We start from the raw sequence: 20,687 nt of genomic DNA, 5'->3' as shown, positions 1-20,687 counted from the left end.
TAACTGACGAATTTGCTGGGCTTGCGAATGAGGTTGTGCAATCTCATGACTTTTCAGTGAGCTTATTTGTTGATTTCAAGTTCGCCATTATCTGACTGTAGAAACAATCAGACGATAAACGTTTCTCTGGACCATGGTGCCCACTTGTACACATAATACACTGCACGTAATATATAAAATATCTATGTACTTATATTACATAATGATTTATTTGTTTTATTGTTAAGAGACCCAAGGTTCCAGGATTCAATTTGTCCATCTTACAGCCTGTGGGATAAAGCTATTTCCCAGTTTAGCAGTGCTAACATCGAGGGAGATGCGAATTTACCCATTAGGTCTCCAGAACTGTGGTGAAGCATTATGACCCCAGTTTGGTGACCCTCTGCTACACAGCTGGGGACACAAGTGCACCTATGGCACACATCATTGTTCCTTCCAAGTTCAACTTCAAGTTCTTTGTCATATACACTGAGATACAGTGCTCCTGGACATTGTACACCAAGTAAGACATTGTGCAGAGCTATTGAGAGAGATCGGTGTGTGCAGGACAAAGGGAATGTGGTTTTATTATTACGGCGTTCATTCAAGAGTCTGATACTCCGGCATTTCAGCATATTTTTGGCCCACTCTGAAATGCCACAAGTAGGTACAGCCTAACCTCTGCTTCCTTTGTATAAACAGTGGTGTCGACGGGGCCAATGTCTGAAATATGGTGACAACGGACCCAAGCCGATGAATGGTCAATGGTCCAGTTGGTCGGAGTGGTCGGAATGCTCCCGGACCTGTGGTGGTGGAGTATCCTACAGGGAGAGACACTGCAACAATCCAAAGTAAGAAAGAGTGCACAGGTTCCGGTTACATCACCCAGCACTTTGTAATGGGGAACGTATTGATGATTTGACAGAGTAGGGATATCGATGAGAGGCGTTGATTAATTTAAACATACAGTGCGGTAACAGGCTATTTTGACCCACGGGTCTGTGCCGCCCAATTTACACCCCATTAACCTACACCCTCGGTGCGTTTTTGAATGGTGGGAGGAAACCGGAGAAAACCCACGCAGACACGGGAGAATATACAAACTCCTCTGAACCCCAGTCAGCTCCCGATCACTGGTGCTGTAAAGGCGTTGCACTAACCGCTACACCAACCATGCCTCCAATTCCCAATACATTTCAAACATCCTCACTCTGTGGCCTTGTTTGACGTGGCACTCATTCCGTTCAACACTTCAATGTGCTGGAGAAACTCAGCAAGTCGCGCAGCATCCACAGGAAGTAAAAGGTGACCATACCTGACGACGACCCCAGGCCTGAATCTTTGGTTACCCTTTACTTCATGCGGTCATAGACTCAGGTCCACTTACCCGCCTTTTCCTCATCACCCTCAATTTCCCAACTATCTATGTTTTAAAAGCATGTAATGAGGCAGCCTCTACTACTTTCGTAGATTCACTACTCCATGAGAGAAGCAGTTTCTCCTCATCTCTGTGCTACTCTCTAAATGTTGAGGCTGTGTTCCTCGGTTCTTCTCTTACCTACCAGTGTCAATAACTTTCCTGCTTCTATCTTACCTATTTTTCTTTCAGAATTTTGTTTGCTGTATATGCCAATATAGCCACATTGTTTTACCAAAGGTGTTGACCATTTATATTGGAAGCCTGTGGTCTTGGGGTTTGTATATTCTCCCTGTGACCACACATATCTTTTGGGTGTTCTGGTTTACACATGCATCCTAACGATGAGCTGTACCGAAGAATACAAGGATCCAGGAGCAGCGCCAGGCCATAGAACTCCTCCTGCATGCCCTGCCATCCAAATGAGATTCCCCAGGTCTCGACATCTACACCAGTACTCATGGTCTCCAATTCAGAATCAGAATTTATTGTCACGTACAAGTCACAAAATTCAGCGTTTTGCGACAGCATCACACAGTGCAAACATTCAGATTATAAGCCCTTACAACATTAATATGTTTAAAAAATAAATAAATAGAAATAACTGCATGAAAAGTGAGGCAGTGTCCTTGGTTCATTGATCATTCAGGAATCTGATGAGAGCGAGGAAGAAGCTGTCCTTGTACCACTGAGTGCTGACCTTTAGACTCCTGTACCTCCCTGATGATAGCAGAGTGAAGAGGGCATGGCCTGGGTGATGGGGATCTTTGAAGATGGAGGCTGCTTTTTTTAAGACACCACCTCGCGTGATGCTGTAGGCCAAGTTAAAAACCCTCTGGAGATTATTCTTGTCCTGAGAGTTTGTGCCTCCATACCAAACAATGGTGTAACCAGGCATAATGCTCTCCACGGTACACCTGGAGAAGTTTTTGAGTCTTCGGTGACACACCGAATCTCCTCAAACACCTCACGAAGTCTAACCACTGGAGAGCCTTCTTCATATTTGCGTCAACCTGGAGGGTCCAGGACAGATCCTCAGAGAGGTTGACGCCCCCAGGAATTTGATGTTCTTGACCCTCTCCACTACTGCACCCTCGATGAGGACTGGGTCGTGTTCCCCTGACTTCCTTGATCTTCCAAACATTCATCCATCTCCGTCACTGCACGGTGACCATCCTCTGCGACTCATAGCAGATAAACCAGGGAAACTTGATGGGCATGAGAGGAAGAAGGTCATGGGGAGGGGTGGGGGGGATAACTTGGGGAATGGCAATGTCACTGAGGGCAGCTGGCAAAGACTTGATGGGATAAATGGTCCCATTCTACTTCAAAAGAGAACATAAAAAATAAATGAAATCAAAAGACATTTCCAGTTCATAGTGACAGCAGTAATCAATGTCAGGAGGTTGACAGGAGAATCTGTCCTTCCCTGTAGCAGGAGGACTGTCCTCCCCTCTGGAATCTGTGGATTCCATGGGTTGACGTTGGCCAACCATGCTGTTGAGTAAGAGGTCCCAGAGTATTGACCTAATGTCCATGCAAGTGCAGGCAACAGGATGTAACTTGGAGAAAAGTTTTCCCATGCATTTAATCTTCTTGTCAGGAGAGGCCATGAATTAGGCATTAAACTTATAAGTTACTTAAGAAAGGCCCGGCGCCCAAAGTGTTGGTTACCCTTTACTTCCTCTGGATGCTGCGTGAACTACTGAATTTCTCCAGCACATTTGTGCGTTGAACCTTTAGCTTTGGGGTCGTTTTTGTGAATAGAATAGAGGGGAAAGATAGGTTTCCAGCTCTGAATACTAAAACTAAAGAATTATTGTCCAAGTCTAATGTTATATGAATGAATGATTTATATGGGCAGTGCAAGAGCAGCTAAAAATGGTGGCACGGTGAGCATAGTGGTAAGCGTAACGCTAATGACAGCACTATTAACCTGGATTCAAATCTGTTGCTGTCTGTAAGATGTTTGTGTATTCTCCCTGTCACCTGCGTGGGTTTCCTCCAGGTGTTCTGGTTTCCTTCCACTCTCCAAAATCGTACAAAGTTTGTAGGTTAGTTGGTCACGTGGGTGTGTATTTGTGGCCAATGCAGACTCCTAGGACGATGGTTTCACAGGGATGGCCCAGTGCTGGTCTGTGAATTTTAATACTCCGCACAATATGATGGTTTCACAGGGATGGCCCAGTGCTGGTCTGTGAATTTTAATACTCCGCACAATATGATGGTTTCACAGGGATGGCCCAGTGCTGGTCTGTGAATTTTTAAATCCAAAATTGTGTTAGAGTATAACGATTTTTTGTGATGTCTGGTTGACACAGTACACGTGACATAAACTAAACCCAGTTGATCTCGCAGATGCTGGAATCTAGAGCAACAAATAATCTGCTAATGGAACTCAGCTGGCCAACTAGTATTAGTGGGAGACAAGGAATGGTCACTGTTTCTCAACACCTCCCTCTCTCTCTTTCTCTGGCACCTGCCAGTCAACTGCCTCTGTCCGTCATCCTTCACCCCTCCCTGGTTCATCAATCCCCAACCTCTCAAACCACTGCTACCTTATTCACATGATGCTGGCTATCTCCCCTCTGCGCTCTACCGTCTGGGTCAGTGGTTCTCAACTGTTTTGTTTTCCACTCACGGACCACCTTAAGTCATCCCTTACGAACCACAAAGCATCAATGGCATGACTTAAGGTGGTACTTGAGTGGGGGAAAAAAAGAGATTGAGAAGCATTGGTCAAGGTGAAAGATTCCAGCCTGAAACAATGACCATTCTTTTTCTCCCACTGATGCTGCTCGACCCGCACAGCTCCTCCAGCAGATTGTTGTAACCAAACCGAGGGGCGGTCTGATTGAGGGGAGATATGGAAATAATGATGGATGTAGTTCTAAATAAGCAGACACAATCACAATCCAAAATTAGAACAGGGCTGTTTAGAAGCAGAATCTAGATGGAATAATCATGGAAATCTCGAACTTTGTACTCAAAGTGGATGCTGGCAATAATTGATGTCTTCAACACACAAGGTCTAGGTGTGAGGAATAGTGCAGAATAGAAGTACACCCATGGAATAAGGTAATGATAAAATAATGCATTTATTGTCATAGACATTGTACATCCTCCATACAGTATGTATGGAATTGATTACTTGGTGCAGCTGAACTTTGTAAAAAAAAAAAAACTAGAACAGCATATATTAAATTAAAAATAGATAATAAATGAAAAGGTAGATGAATGATAAATATTCACAGTTACCATAGTGCAAGAAAAAAAAGAAAAATATTGAATGTGTAGCAGCCCCAGCAGATTCTCCCCTGTTCCTTTCCTTGTAGGTTCTTTAAAAAAAAAAATTTACAAATGGTGTGGATTAATAACAAAGCAAATTCTTGCCAGAAGTTCACACAGGAGTCACGAAGTGGGTTATTTGGAGAGAAGGAGCACCTTTTCCGAAAGATAGTTTGTCCTGGCATCCAGTAAACATTCCTGCTCCGACCAAACTCTCTGATGGTGAAGTCACTCTCCGATTTCACAGCGTGTCACTGGATAGATATAATGGTGGGCGTTACACTTTAAAGACTCTGCAAGCCCAAGCAAGCCAGACCAGACAATGCTGTGCAAGCTTTATAGCATTACCAAAGATGCTCAACTGCTACTTAACTGAAGTATAATTTTGACCTCTGGGAGAAATATTCTTTGTTCCAACTGTTGCCCAGCCCTACCTTCTCCACTTCCTTTCCTAGTTACATATAAGACATAGGACAGCACGAGAATAGGCCCTTCATCTCACAATGGCTGCAACAACCACAATCCCATGTTAAATCTCCTCTGCTTGCACTTGATCCATAATGCTCCATTTCCTGCATGTTCATGTGTCTGCCTGAAAGCGTATTAAACCCTACTCTTGTACCTGCTTCTACCACTACTCCTGGCATCCTGTTCCAGGCACCCACCACACGGTATATATAAATGAAAACTTGTCCCATACACCTACATCTCCTTTCCGCTTCCCTCCCTCCCCATCAACTTAAACATGCCCTCTAGAATTTATCTTTTTTAAAGATTCTATCTGTGCCTCTCATGGTTTTGAACTTGTTTCCCCCTTTCTCAGTTCTGATGTAGGGTACCAGCCTTTTTTGTCTTTCTGCAGTTGGCCAAAGATTCTCTCTGGTTTTCAATGTATCCCATTTCAAAATATCAAGAGCACAAAAACTAGGAGCAGGAGTTGGCCACTCAGTCCCTCCAGACTGTCTCAGTTCAATATGATCATGGTTCATTTCCATTGATGGGTAGGCATGCTCCCTCTGCCTCTACTCCACTAACAGACTCACACCAAATTCTTCCGGGCCACCTCTTTTTTTTCTTTCTCCTTCACTCTCTCACCTTTCTTTTTCCCTCTTCCCCCCCCCTCACTGCCTCCTTGCTTCCTTCTCTCTCTTGCTGGTATTTTGTCTCCCTCCTTTCTGTGCCCCCCCCATCTCTTTCTCATTTTGTAAATCTCTCTAATTCTCCTGTCTGTTTCTCTCTTTGCCTTTATTATCGCTCTACCTCCTGCTCTTCATCAAGTCCTCCTTTCTCTTGTGGAAGAAGTATGAGATCCACTACATCTGGAAATGATCCAGAATATTCAAGTCTGCTACAGTGTATTTAGACCCTAACATGCCCAGGCACACCAGAGCATTTTTTCACACCCGATTTTTTTTTTTTTCTATACATAACGGAAAGGTATGGATGCAAAGAGTTAAGCTTTTACTGAATATTCTTCATACAGTGGGTTTTCTGCAGTGTGAATTGATCTGCTTCCAATTAAAGCAGAGGAGGTTAATGAATATTGTCATGTAGTCTCTGTTCACAAGGTCTCTCTGCCATTGATTGTTGAGCAATTGTCCATCAGACCTTACAAAATACTTTTGCATTTTATAGAAATCAGAGAAATAAGGGCCTATGAGGTATTTCACAGTTTCAGGCTGTCCCAAAGCATCTTACAGTCAATTGAACCACATTAGAAGCATGGTCTCTGTAATGTGCAATATTCAACAGCCAATTAATGCACAGCAAGCCTCTAGAAATAACAGTGCAAGAATGGGCAGATAATCTCCTTTAGTGATCGTGCCTCCAGGATAAAATATAGGTCAGGGCGCTGAAGGGATAACCTTGAATTCTTATGCCTTTTATGTTCACTCGAGAAAGACTGTGGACCTTAGCTTTGAAATCTCATCCCAGAAATGGCACTTGAACACCATTCCCTCAATTTGACATTGGTTCGTCCGTGCCTGGAGTGGGACTTGAACTCTTGACTTACGCAGTCCATGGCTGACCAGTGAGAGAGGCAGATGCAGCCAGTTCGGCATGTTCTCCACACCCTCATTCCTCTCAGTATCTTTCACATTCTCTCCCTCATAAACCCCTTCTTTTCCTCTCTCACACTTGTACTCTTAGTCTCTCACACACACTTACCCCCCCCCCCAACACACACACGATCTCTCAGTCACCTTCTCTTGTCCATAATTTTCCCACCCACATACAGTTTGCTAGACACTCACTCTCTCACACTGTCACTTTTGCCCAATGCTCCCAAACAACCATCGTTCATTCATGCGTTCTCTCACATACACATTCTGTGTGAAATAATTAGTCAATGCAATATTTAACAAATTAAAATTTTTTTACTTTACATCATGAGTTAAAAGGAAGCAGAGAAACAGAAAATGTTGTCAGTGCCTTAGAATGGTGATGCATTTGTTATTTAAGATGCAGATCTAATCACCAATCTGAAAAAGTTATTTCTGTTTCGATTTTTGGTAATTTTTCCTTTGCTACTTGGGCTTTGCATAAATTGTCAAACTTTTACATTTAAATTTAGAAGTTCAGTACAGCCACAGTCCCATCTGGCCCACTTACACCCATGTGGCCAATTAATCCAGTAACATTGTATGTCTTTGGAACATGGGATGAAATTGGAACACCCAGAGGAAACCCACACGCTCACAGGGAAAACGCAGAAACTCCCTGTAGACAGCTGCGGAATGAACCCTGATTGCTGGTGTTGCAGTAGCCCTGCTTCTTGTGTTCCATCAGTGACTACACTCAGGCGATTCCTTAGGATCTTCAAAGCACTGTGTGAAATATCCTATTTTTTTAATAAGTACTATATAAATGCAAGTTTATTCTTATCAGTAGTGCAAAGCCCTGGTGAATTTTCTCTCAGCCACTCCGTTCCTCCAGCAGATTGTGCTTAGCTTCAGATTCCAATGTCTGCAGTCTCCGTCAATACACATTACTTTGGCTCCGAAGAGCAGCGCCTCTGTGACGAAGCCAGCTTGCTATCTGGGCCAGCTCAGTCAACTCAGAGCACGAACTCCATCAAACTTTCTGTCACTCCTCCTTTGTACTGCTTCTTGCAGCCGGTAGCCCTTCAGCAAATTACTTCTCTTCCAACAGAGCAACACACTAAATGCTGGAGGAACCTAGCGGGTCAGGGAGTATTCATTTTGGGCCAAAATGTTGCCCATCTTTTGCCTTCCTTGGACGCTGCCTGACCCCGCTGAGTTCCTGTGGCATTTTGTGTGTTGTGTTTTCTAGCTTCTCAAGTCACTCTCGTTCACTTCCAACCAACAAATTCAGTGCAAAGCCCCACACACACACACACACACACACACACACACACACACACACACACACACACACACACACACACACACACACACACACACACACACACACACACACAGGAGCTTATGCTCTGAAGTCCCCTCACAAGCCACACTGGCCTATGTCCTTACTGTAGATTTTTTAAAGTTTATTGCGAGGTGGTGATCCCTCCACATGAAAATGGGTGTCTGACAATATCTTTGGACCCTTCCAGGAGCATCCCAGTTCATTTAATCGCTGCCGAGCTTCACTGCAGATTAGCCTCTGCGTTTGAGCTCATTTTGGAATCTTTGGCTTCCTGCACAGCTGTACTCCTGCAGTTGGAAGACAGCCAAACTCCTCATAATAAAATCTGTTCAGTCAACCTTGGGGAGTGATTTAAGATTTACCCCCGGGGTGTGTGGCCACTGTATGAGAGAAGCTTTAATACATAGTATATTTTGGAAATAGTCCCTTATAAAGGAGAAAATTCGAAGGGTTTCTGAAACAATTTGACTTCACTGTTTGACACACATATTTACTTGGATGTCACAGAGGGAAATATTTTATCTCCTCTGCCTCCAACAAGGTATTTTTCTTGACTTCAATATGATGGTGTTCATAGCCCACCAAACACTCTCCACCCCAATCTTTCCCAACCTCCAGGTTCTTCACTGTAAGTAACTTCACTGTAAGACGCTTTATTTCAGTAAAGTTTGCCTTTGATCACAGAGTGCTGAAACAAACATTTCACCCCTGAATCAACAAGTCCAGTTACCTAATCTGATTTCATTCTCTCTACGTCCCCTCTACATTCTGTCTCTCACCTACACACTCAGGGCAATTAATCTCCCAGCTCTTCTGGGCTGTGGGAGGCAAATGGATTATCTAAGGGTAAACCCACCTGCTCACAGGCAGAGCGTGCTCACCCTACACTGACAACAGCGCCAGCGACTCGGGTTCGAAACCTGCGCTGACTGCAAAGAGTTTGTACGTTCTCCCCACATCTGCATGGGTTTTCCCCTGGGTGTTTTAGTTCCCTCCCACCTTCGAAAATGAACTGGATTGTTTAGAATTTGGGTGAAATTGGGCGGCATGGGATCAAATGGCCTGAATTGGCTTCTATCACACTCTAAATAAATTTAAATGTCAGTTTACCACCTAGATCTGTGAGGCCCTCTGTGGGTTTCAACCATAAGAGCCTAAGAACTACAAACTTTGAGCCTACTCTTATTCAATGAGATTCGGCTCCAATTCCCCACCTGTGCTCCATTAATTCTCCTATTATAAATCTATCTTGTTTCTTATTTACATTTAATGAAGCAGTCTCAACAGCCAGAGGTCTTGGTACATGTTGGTACCAATGGCATAGGGAAAATAAGTCAGTCTGGAGGTCCTGAAGAGGGAATTGGGGAGAAACTGTGAAGCAGGGTCTGCAGGGTGGTATTCTCAGGACTCTTCCACGTGCTAATGAGTGTAAAAATAGTGAGGTCAGGTAGATAAATGAGTGGCTGAGAAACTGGTGTAGGACTTCAGGTTCTTGGATCATTGGGGAAGTTTCGACCTATAAACCTTAAACCCAAAATGGACTAATAGCCTAGTGGACAGGTTTAATGTAGCTCTTTGGGAGGGTTTAAACTAATTTGGTAGGGGAATGGGGACCAGAGTGCTAGGGCTGAAGGGGAAATCTCCAATGAAGTGAAGATAGTGTGCAGCTTGGGTGACAGGGAGGCAACGAGACAAAATAATAACCAGGGGGATGACGGAGACACAGAGCATTCAAAAACTGGTCGACAGGTGTTATACTTAAATGCAGCATTAGTAACAAGGTGGACAATCTTGCTGTACAGCTACAGGTCGGATGTGGCCATTGCTAAGTTGCGGCAAAAGGATGGATGTCATTGAGAGCTGGACGTCCAAAGGATACACAGTGTATCACAAGGATAGGCAGGGAAATAGAGGACTACTTCCCTGCCTATCCTTGTAGCTCCTCTGGTAAGCAACAATATTAAATCATTGGAAAGAAACGGCATAGGATCAGAAAAGTTAGTCCTTATGGGTTGAGGTAAGAATTGGTAAAGGTAAAAGGACACTAATATCAGTTATGTACAGGACCTAAAACTGCAGCCAGGATGTGGATGTCAAAATACAACTGGAAATAGATAAGGCATGTTAGAATGAGAGTGTTTCAATTGGGAAAGACAGGTCAGTAAGGGATCCCAGGAGGGAGAGTTTGTGAAATGCCTACGGGATGGCTTTTTGGAATAGCTTGTTGATGAGCCCACCATGGGATCGGCTGTTCTGAATTGGGTGCTGTTTAATCAAGCAGAGGTGATTAGAGAGCTTAAGGTAAAAAGACACCCTCAGGAGGCAGTGATCATGCTATAATCGAGATCACTGTGAAATTTGAACAGGGGAGGCTAAAGTCTGATGTGTCGATATTTCAATGGAGTTTAAAAAAATTACAGAGAGAGGATCTGGCCAAAGTCGATTGGAAAAAATACACTAATGGGGAAGACAGCAGATCAGCACTGGCTGGAGTTCATGTGTGAAATGAGAATGCTGGGCAGGCACATAACAAAAAGAAAGAAATTTGTGAATGGAAAAATTAGATCGTTGTGGCTGATGAGGGAAGTTGAAGCCAAAGTAAAGGCAAAAGAGACGGTCGACAAGGAAGGAAAAATATGTGGGAAGATGGAGGATTGGGAAACTTATAAAAACTTGGAGAAGACAACTAAGAAGAGTATTAGGAAGGAAAAGATGAATTATGAAAGGTTAGAGAGTAAAATCAAAGAGGATACTAAAAGCTTTTATAAATATGCAAAGAGTAAAAGAGTGACCATACTAGACATAGGACCAATAGAAAATGACGCTGGGGAAATTGTAATGGGAGACAAGGAGATGGCGGAGGAAATGAATGAATATTTTGGATCAACTTCACTGTGGAAGACAGTGACTGCAGTCAAGTTCACGAGAGAGAAGGTTCTTCAGAAGCAAAATGGCCTAAGAGTAGGTAAGACTCTCGGACCAGATGGAATGCACCCTCGGGATCTGAAGGAGGTAGGTGTAGAGATTGTGGAGGGTCTCGTAATGATCTTTTGGGAGTCAATGGAGTCTGACATGGTTCCAGTGTTCTGGAGGATCGCAAATGCCACTCCACTGTTTAAGAAGGGAGCGAGGCAGCAGAAGGGAAGTTATAGACCAATTAGCCTGGCGTTGGTAGTTGGGAAGCTGTTGAGGATGAGGTTAAGGAATACCTGGAGGTGTATTAGAAGATAGGCCCAAGTCAACAAAAGAAAATCATGCCTGACAAACCTATTGCAATTTTTTGAAGCGATCACAGGTAGGATGGACAGGGAAGACTCAATGGATGTCATGCATTTGGATTTTAAAAAGGCCTTCGACAAGGTGCCACACATAAAGCTGCTAAACAAGATGAGAGCTGATGGAATTACTAGCATGGCTAGAGCATTGGGTGGTCAGCCTGAAACAGAAAGTAGGAATAAAGGGATCCTATTCTGGCTGGCTACCACTTACTGATGGTGTCCCACAGGGGTCAGTGTTGGGACTGCTTCTTTTTTTCCATTGTGTATAAAAGATTTGGATTATGGAATAGATGGTTTTGTATATAACTTTGCAGATGATACCAACATAGGTGTTGAGGATACCGAAAGGCTGCAGAGACTTTGAATATATGAGGAGAATGGGAGATGGAAAATTAAATACACTGTTGGAAAGTGTAAATTCATGCACTTTGGTTGAAGAAGTAGACAGTCTATTATTTAAATGGGGAGAAAATACAAAATTTTGAAGTGCAAAGGGACTTGGGGGTCCTTGTGCAGGATACCCTAAAGGTTGACCTCCAGGTTGGATCAGTGGTGAAGGAAACAAATGCAATTTTGGCATTTGTTTCTAGAGTGGATAGCATCCAAGAGCAGGCATGTAATGTTGAGACTCTATAAAGCACTGGAGGGACCTCATTTGGAGTTCTGTGTACTGTTTTTGGCCATGTATTTGATAAAAGATGCACGAGCATTGGATAGGATTCAGAGATTTACTAGAATTATGCCAGGAATGAAAGGGTATGAGCTATTGGACTGTACTCATTGGAGTACAAGCAGATGAGGGGGGACCTCATGGAGACATTTTGAATGCAGAAAAGCCTGGACAGAGTGGTTGTGGCAAGGATGTTTCGTGTGGTAGGGGATTCTCAGACAAGAGGGCCTAACTTCAGGAGGAAAGGGTGTCGATTTAAAACAGGAATGTAGAAAAAATTTCCTTAGAGAGTCATGAATCTGTGGAACTTGTTGCCACAAGCCACTATGGAAGTGAGGCGGTTGGGTGTATTTAAGGCAGAGATTGACAGGTATTTGATTAGTTAGGGCATCAAGGGCTACGGGGAGAAGGCCAGGGAATGGATGAATGGATCAGCTAATGATTAGAATGGCAGAGCCAATGGGCTGACTTCGCCTCTATCTTGTGATCTTTCTTTGGGCTGAGACTTGGCCAGATTGAATACCCTCCCTCCAGGTAGGGAATTTAAGACAGATGCACCGAACTTTTCCTTCTCTGCTTAGAATATCGTGGGCCAGGGATCGCAGGAGTCTGTGAGGATGTGACATTTCTTCAAGGAGGATTTTGGCCAGTCCTCGTAGTTCTCTTCCCGCGGCAGAAGCCGGAGGTTTTGTGGGTCAGGTGTTGGGCAGGTGGACTGTGAACCAACCAGGAGCAGTGGTTGGCCATCTCTGCCATTCAGTGCAATAGGTGATATGACTTTGGACTCCGTCTGTTACCCATAATCCTACTGTACAAAAATCTATCCAACTTTATCTTAAATGTAATGAGGTGGGCTCGATGTGACCTGGCATCCCTGGGAATTTGGAGGATCAATTAGTCAATACCTGATTATTGTGGATGTAATATTGGGGAGAAATCCCCCAATCCTTGATCCCTACCTGAGATTCTTCATGAACATTATTGTCTTCATTTGGGTTTAAATTTAAATTTTACATTTAGACATACAGTGCCCACCATAATGTTTAGGTCAAAGACAATTTTTTTCCTTCATTTGCCCCTAAGCTCCACAGTGTTAAATTTATAATTGAACAATTCAAGTGTACATTCCAGATCTTATTAAAGGGTATTTGTCTACATTTAGGTTTAACCATTTAGAAATTACAGCACTTTTTATACATAGTCCCCTCATTTCAGGGCACCATAATATTTGGGACATAGCAATGGTCTGTATATTAAAGTAATCACGTTTAGTTCTTTGTTGCATATCACTTGTATGCAATGACTACTTGGTCTGTTATTCATACATATCACTAGGTGCTGAGTATCTTATCGGATGATGCTCTGCCAGGACTCTACTGCAGCCATCTTCAGCTCCTGCTTGTCTCAGGGGCTTATCCCCTTAAGTTTTCTCTTCAGCATATGGAAGACATGCTCAATTGGATTTAGATCAGGTGACTGACTTGGCCATTCAAAAATTTTCCAGTTTTTAGCTTTGAAAAACTTTTTTGTTGCTTTAGCAATATGTCTGGGAATCATTGTCTTGCTGTAGGATGAAGCACTGTCTGATGAGTTTGGAGGCTTTTCCTCAAACTTGAGCAGATAAAATGTTTCTATACACCTCAGAATTAATTTTGTTACTGTCATCACCAGGTACATCATCAATGAAGATTAGTGTGCCAGCACCTGTGGCAACCACACATACCCAGGCCATAATATCCCCATCACCATGTCTCACAAATTTGGTGGTATGCTTTGGATCTTGGGCTGTTCCTTTATGCCTCCATATTTGCCATTTCTCTGATACAGGTTAATCTTGGTCTCATCTGCCCACAAGACCTTTTTCCAAATTTCCGTCGGCTCTTTTAAATACCTCTTGGCAAAAAGTAATTTGGCCATCCAGTTTCTGTGGCAAATGTGTGGTTTGCATCTTGCAATATTGCTCGAACTTTTTTTTTCCTGAAGTCTTCTGTGGACAGTAGTCATTGACATATCTACATCTGCCTCTTGGAGAGTGTTTCTGATCTGTTGGACAGGTGTTTGGGGATTTTTCTTTATAATGATGAGAATTCTTCTGTCATCTGCAGTGGAGATCTTTCTTGACCTACCAGTCCCTTTGCAATTACTGAGCTCACCAGTAGGGTCCTTCTTCTTAATGATGTTCCAAATTCCTAAGGTTTGGGTAATGCTCTTACTGTCTTATTCTTGTTTTTTTTTTAAGCTTCATAATGGCTTTTTTGACTTTCACTGGCACAACTCTGGTTCTCATGTTGAAAAATGGCAACTACAGACTCCAAAGGTGATCAAAATCTCAGAAGCAAGCTTAGCTCTCTTATTCTTGCACTAATGAAGCAAATAAACATACCCGAGTCATCGCAAGCACATGTGAAGCCAAATGTCCCAAAAGTTATGTTGCCCTGAAATGGGGAAATTATGTATAAAAAGTGCTATAAATTCTACAGGTCAAACCAAAATGTGTACAAATAACCTTGAATAAAATCTGGAATGTGCACTTTAATCATGTGAATTGTTTGATTACAAATTTAAAACTGTGGAGCACAGGGGCAAATAAAGGAGAAAAAAAAGTCTTTGTTCTCAATCTATGAAGGGCTCTGTACAGGATGGTGATAGGCCCTTCTGGCCCACAAGCCTGTGCTACCCAACACTAAGTTTTTTTGAAGGGTTGGAGGAAACGAGCACCCGGAGGAAACCACGCAGACATAAGAAGAACGTACAAACTCGTTGCAGACAGCTCCGTATTCAAACCCGGGTCACTGGCACTGTAACAGCATTGCGGAACCGCTACACTAACCATGCTGCCCCACGTTCTTCTCACAATCTTCATATCTTAGAGAGAGAAACCACCAACTTAGAGACAGTTGAGATTGGGTTTTGTTGTTTATTTGTTATCTTGATTCAAAGTGTGTGTCATGATCAGTAATGCATGTGGGTAGGATACAGGTCAACAGGTCAATTTTATCTTGTGAACAGGCAGAGAGGCAGAGTTGATAACATGAAGACAGTGGATGCTCATCTCATCTGTGATTCATTACTTGGTTGTTGCATTCAAGGTGTTCTCTTTCCTCTTTTCTTTCCTCAGGCCTCAGTACGGTGGCAAGTTCTGCCTCGACTCCTCCAGGACCTATCAGATGTGCAACATCCAGGCTTGCCATGGCAACAGCATTGTGTTTCGAGCCCAGCAATGCGCCGAATACAACAGCAAGCCCTTCAGGGGATGGTACTACAAGTGGAAGCCCTACGTGAAGGTCAATGGTAAATGTTTGAATGCAGAGATTTCATGGGGTTGCATTGCGAAGGGTGACAAAAGGTATGTGTATGTCTTAGGTGTTGCCCAATCCAGACCTGGACCATTGCATGGAACTCCACTGCATTGCATGCATCTGATATTTGTGCTGTGCCAGAGGCTGCCTTTAAATCTGCTTTATCTCATCCCAATATAATGAGATCCACTTCCTTCTCGTTATATTACACAGATCCTCTTTAGGGAAAAGCTGTGCCACAAAGCTTAGCAGGCCCTCATGGCAGAAAATTTCACATCCTTACTATAGAGTCATAGAAAAAGCTACTGCTTAAAAGCAGGCCCTTTGCTCCATCAAGTTCATGCTGACCATTTATACTAACTCTCCATTAATCCAAGTTTTATTTTCCCTGTATTCTCATCAATTTCCCACAAGTTCTACCACTCACCAATGTAGTAAGGTAATAGGCCATTCCAGCCCATAAAAGCCATGTGGCTCAATTACACCCATTTAACCAATCAAACCCCATACATTTTAGAGGGTGGGAGGAAACACTTCATGGGGGAGGGGGGGAGGAAGCGTACAAGCTCCTTATAGTCAGTGGTGGACTTGAACCCAGATCCTTGGCACTGTAATAGCCACTAGACTAATCAAAAGGAACCCTGAGGTCACAGGTTCCTTCTAATAGACAGCAGCAGAGACCAGGATTGAACCTGGATATCTGGCTCTGCTACCTACCCTATGCACCTACACTTGTTCACTTTACCTGATTGGCCTCCAGATTTGGGCTCTCCACAAATGTTAAAATTATCTTTATCTCTATTCAGTTGGGGGGGGCGGAAAAAACCCATCTTAATTATAAAAACCTCAAAGGTGACACCCTCTTCCATCTTCACTTAGTGGCAGCATGGACATGGACTACCTGTGGAGAACTTGCACAACACTGAGGCCTGCATCCAATTTATTTGCTTTTTTCATTCTGAGTTCTCAGTTGGAGGCCAGAGACCGTTTGGCCCCAGTTCTTCCCCAGTGTGCTGACCAAGACGCCACACCTTTATTTGCTATCGTCAAATCAGATTTTCTGGTCATCAGCACACCGCTGTTAATGGGAGCTTGCTGCAGGAAAATTGGCTGTCATGTTTCACCTATTGTGAGACTCAGAAAGGTACTTAAAAGGGATGGGTAAGCCTCAACTCTCATGCACCCTGCCACTGCAAGCCAAGATACATCACAGGACAGGGTTGGGAGTGTCACCAGATCACTTGGGAGAGACAGGATAGAATTGGAAGCAAGTTAATGCAGGGGATAATCCTGTGAGTTGACCTATATGAAAAACCAGCTCCTCTGGATGGAATTGGACATTGTATTTGCTGAAGCAGCTTCGTCCCTCAGTATTGAACACATCTCCCTCAACTAACCCGGCTGGCCTTTGCCCACTAATGGTCTTCTGGATGCAAAGTTGTCTCCTTTATTATTGTCCTCAGTCAGAAGGCAGTTCAATCAAAAGTAACTTCACAGTGATGCCCACACATGCAATGTCCAAGAGAACTTATTTGAGATCAGCCAGACAGAAGACATTCCTGTAAGTTTTGAGGGAAGAGTAAATCTGTGGGGGTGGTGGGGGGGGGGGGTGCTAAATCTAATATGAATAAGTAAAATATGGGATTTAGGGGAAACATCTCCTGCTGGATGGAGGAGGGAGATGAGGAATTTACTGCTTTGAAGAATATCTAAGATGAATTGCATCAAGCTACTCAAGAGGAAGCCTGTGGCAAAGACACTGCAGTACAGTACAGGACAAATGACCTGACTAATCTAGGGTCCTCGCTGCTGCGAGCACCAGCGGGCAGTTGGGGGAGGGGGGGCATAAGAGTCAGGAGGGAGGAATTGTTAACAGTTTACCGCAATGTACCTTGGGTATGTGACGTGACCCATCCAGCTGCGCTGGATGGGTCACGTCTCCAGAATGGAGGACCATCGCCTTCCCAAGATCGTATTATATGGCGAGCTCTCCACTGGCCACCGTGACAGAGGTGCACCAAAGAAAAGGTACAAGGACTGCCTAAAGAAATCTCTTGGTGCCTGCCACATTGACCACCGCCAGTGGGCTGATAACGCCTCAAACCGTGCATCTTGGCGCCTCACAGTTTGGCGGGCAGCAGCCTCCTTTGAAGAAGACCGCAGAGCCCACCTCACTGACAAAAGGCAAAGGAGGAAAAACCCAACACCCAACCCCAACCAACCAATTTTCCCCTGCAACCGCTGCAACCGTGTCTGCCTGTCCCGCATCGGACTGGTCAGCCACAAACGAGCCTGCAGCTGACGTGGACTTTTTACCCCCTCCATAAATCTTCGTCCGCGAAGCCAAGCCAAAGAAAGACCTTGGGTATGAATTCCATAGTCTTAAAGATACATCATACCTGATTCTGAGGTTATAGGTGATCTTCTCCAGGGGAGCACAAAGATGCATTTCTATCTTCCAGCAGCTAAACCTAGTTGGGAATCAGATTTCCAAGCAACTGCTCTACATTTCCTGGCCACTGCTAAAGTGAGCTGAACGAACTTTAATTGATATTTCAACAGCCTCATTTTAGGTCTTGTGTCTTCTAAATTCCCCACTAAAAATAATTCAAGTGCCTGAAGGAATCAAATTCCAGTCATTGTTTTCAGGAGATAACACAGATCTTCCCAGAAAGGCCTCACTTTAGGGCATGACCAGGTTGAATGCAAGGAAGAACCTACTACTTGACCACATAGAAAACATTGGTCTGATATTTCTGATTTGAATTCATATAACTTTTGTGGAGTCAGGTATAGCTGATGCAAGAAGTTGTATTGTACCAGCCAATGCCTTACATTTATCGTGTTAATTATGCTGTCCTGACTTATTGGCCGGCAAAATGGATCAATTTCGATACCTAAATCTGATTCCCACCTTTGTCTTGATTTACCAAGCCCTTGTTTAGGGGTTTCTGCCTGAAGTAAGGAATACATTTTGAAATTAAAAAAAATTATGCTCCCCTTTCGAACCAGAGCATCCATTTCGCTACACCGCGGTTAAAATTAGTGCTGGGTCTAATTTGTCCCAAAAATAAGATCTTAACTCAAGATGGGAGAAAATAAAATGCATTTAAAACTCCATATTTATTCCCAACTTGCTCAAATGTCATAAATTGTCCCTGCTCATTACAATCCTCAATACACTTGATCCCTCTCTGGGACCAAATGCCTGTTATCAGTCATTAATGGAATTAACATATTTTGAGCCAGGGCTGTTTTAGGTGAAAGAACTGACCCCCCCCCCCCCTCAATTCCCAATTTGACCATTTTACTCCAAATTGTAATTATATGCTTTACTTGGGGCTTCTTTGGAGCCAGATAATAATTTAGAAATCCATATATATAAGGCTTTCTGCTATCTTCTCACCAACCTCATGTAACTCCAATTTTACCATGAAGAATTGCCTCCTCCATTAAAGAGGGAGGTGACAAACTCAATTGGGTTGGCCAGAAATATTTTTTGGAAATCTGGGAGCATTAATCCACCCAATTGATAATTTGAAGTTAATTTATCAACAGAGACTCTGGGAGGCTGACCTTTCCACAGAAATACATTCATTAAGGTTTTGAAAAAAAAATCTCTGAGGTATAGGAGCAGGCAAACTTTGAAAAATATATTCCAACCCTGTATATTTTGGAGGGTGGGAGAAAAACCACACAGATCATGAGGAGAATGTACAAACTCCTTGCAGACAGTGGATGATTCAAACCCTGGTTATTGCCCCTGTAATAGGGTTGTGCTAATCATGTGCCCCTATCATTTCAGAAGAGCCTGCAGAATGGATTATAGATCTACCTGAAATGTCCAGAGACTAATGTGTCTCCCTTGTGTCACTTGCTGTCACTGTCTGATACAATCTAAAGCACATAAATGCTAGTGCAGATGGGTGGCTATTGGCTATCTAATTAACCTGCTGATCATCTTGTGGTGTTGTTTGAAGTGATGTGATTCCATAATGTTGTATCTGCAGATGAAGATGTTTGCAAGTTGTATTGCATTGCTGAAGATTTTGACTTCTTCTTCGCTATGTCCAACAAAGTGAAAGACGGCACCCGTTGCGTGGAGAACAGATTTGATGTCTGCATTGATGGCATTTGTGAGGTGATGTAGCAATGGCTTCCTGTTGTACTCAAGATCTTGCTCAAGGTTTTAAGAACTCCTTTGTTCAATCATAAGGTCATACGAAAGAGGAGCAGGTGAAGGCTATGTGGCATGTCGGGCCTGTGCCACCGTATTCAACAAGATCATGGCTGATCCACAAATCCAGCTCTGTCATTTTAAGCTCCAGCAAATTTTTTTTTAAATGATTTGCTGGAAGAACCCAGTGGGTCAGGCAGCATTTATGGATGAATATGGAGAGTCAACATTTTGGGTTAAAAGCCATCACCAATTTGTACATTTTCCGACTTGCTCCCAATCTAACTTCTTTACCTTTACTCTTCTATATTTATTTTTAAAAATTATTAATGATTCAACATGGTAGAAGGCCCTTGAAGCCCATGCTGCCCAATTACATCCAGTTAACCATCCAACCCTATACATTTTGGAGGATGGAAGGAAACTGGAATTCCTGGAGAAAACCCATGCAGATCATGAGGAGAATGTGCAAATTCCTTCCAACGAGCCAGCAAAATGACACTTCTTCCAACAAGCCTCTTGGTCCATCATCGAGTTGAGTAACTTTCTTCTTTCTTTCCACAATCTCTTATCTCACCCCTTGTTCCCATTATGTCTCTCCGGCCTTCCAACCCACCACAGACCTTCCCATTTTTCACCAATCATCCTATCTTAAAACTTGTTTAATTTCCACCATCCCAAATTCTGATGAACTGCCTCAAGTGAAAAAGTGAGAAGTTAAGCTTGTGCACCTCTCCACAGGTGCTGCACAAGTTGTCGAGTAGCTCCATTATTTTAGACGTGGATTCTATTTGGAGCACTATTCCCTCTTCAACTGGTTTAACTCCACGCAACATCATTTTAAGAGGTAGTAGTATTCTGTGATGGGAGATAAATCAAACCTGGCTCATTTCCTCAACTGCAGGTGACTAGTTGAGATCAAATGCTTGGGAAAAACTTATTGTATCATTCAATCAATCTGTAGAACTTAAATGTGAGATTTGCAAATTAAAGGACAGGAGAACGAAGAGTGAGCTAAATCGTCTTGGAGCCTGTTTTCCTCCTTCAGCAAGTTTATGGGAGGTTAGGTCATCCTACCCTGCCTTCACCCTTGACTCATCTATCGATCAAATATCTGTCTATGCCCGCCTAATGAGTCAAGTTTATTGTCATTTTATTGCACAAGTACAACCCGACAAAACAGGGTTCT

The 20,687-nt window shown here is 43.3% G+C and overlaps 1 protein-coding gene across 2 annotated transcripts in view; it reads left to right on the top strand.

Moving 5' to 3' along the window:
* adamts18 (ADAM metallopeptidase with thrombospondin type 1 motif, 18) overlaps positions 1-20,687 on the top strand; it is a 186,730-nt gene that overhangs the window by 95,082 nt on the left and 70,961 nt on the right. For both annotated transcript variants that reach the window (XM_069902070.1, XM_069902071.1), the window contains 3 exons: positions 682-830; positions 15,141-15,313; positions 19,332-19,462. In XM_069902070.1, the coding sequence (XP_069758171.1) occupies positions 682-830; positions 15,141-15,313; positions 19,332-19,462 (453 nt within the window). The remainder of the gene's footprint in view (positions 1-681; positions 831-15,140; positions 15,314-19,331; positions 19,463-20,687) is intronic.

This window comes from Narcine bancroftii, chromosome 10 (assembly GCF_036971445.1).
Source record: "Narcine bancroftii isolate sNarBan1 chromosome 10, sNarBan1.hap1, whole genome shotgun sequence".
NCBI lineage: Eukaryota > Metazoa > Chordata > Chondrichthyes > Torpediniformes > Narcinidae > Narcine > Narcine bancroftii.
Note: the sequence above shows the minus strand (reverse complement) of the source record. Positions and strands in the feature narration are given on the sequence as shown.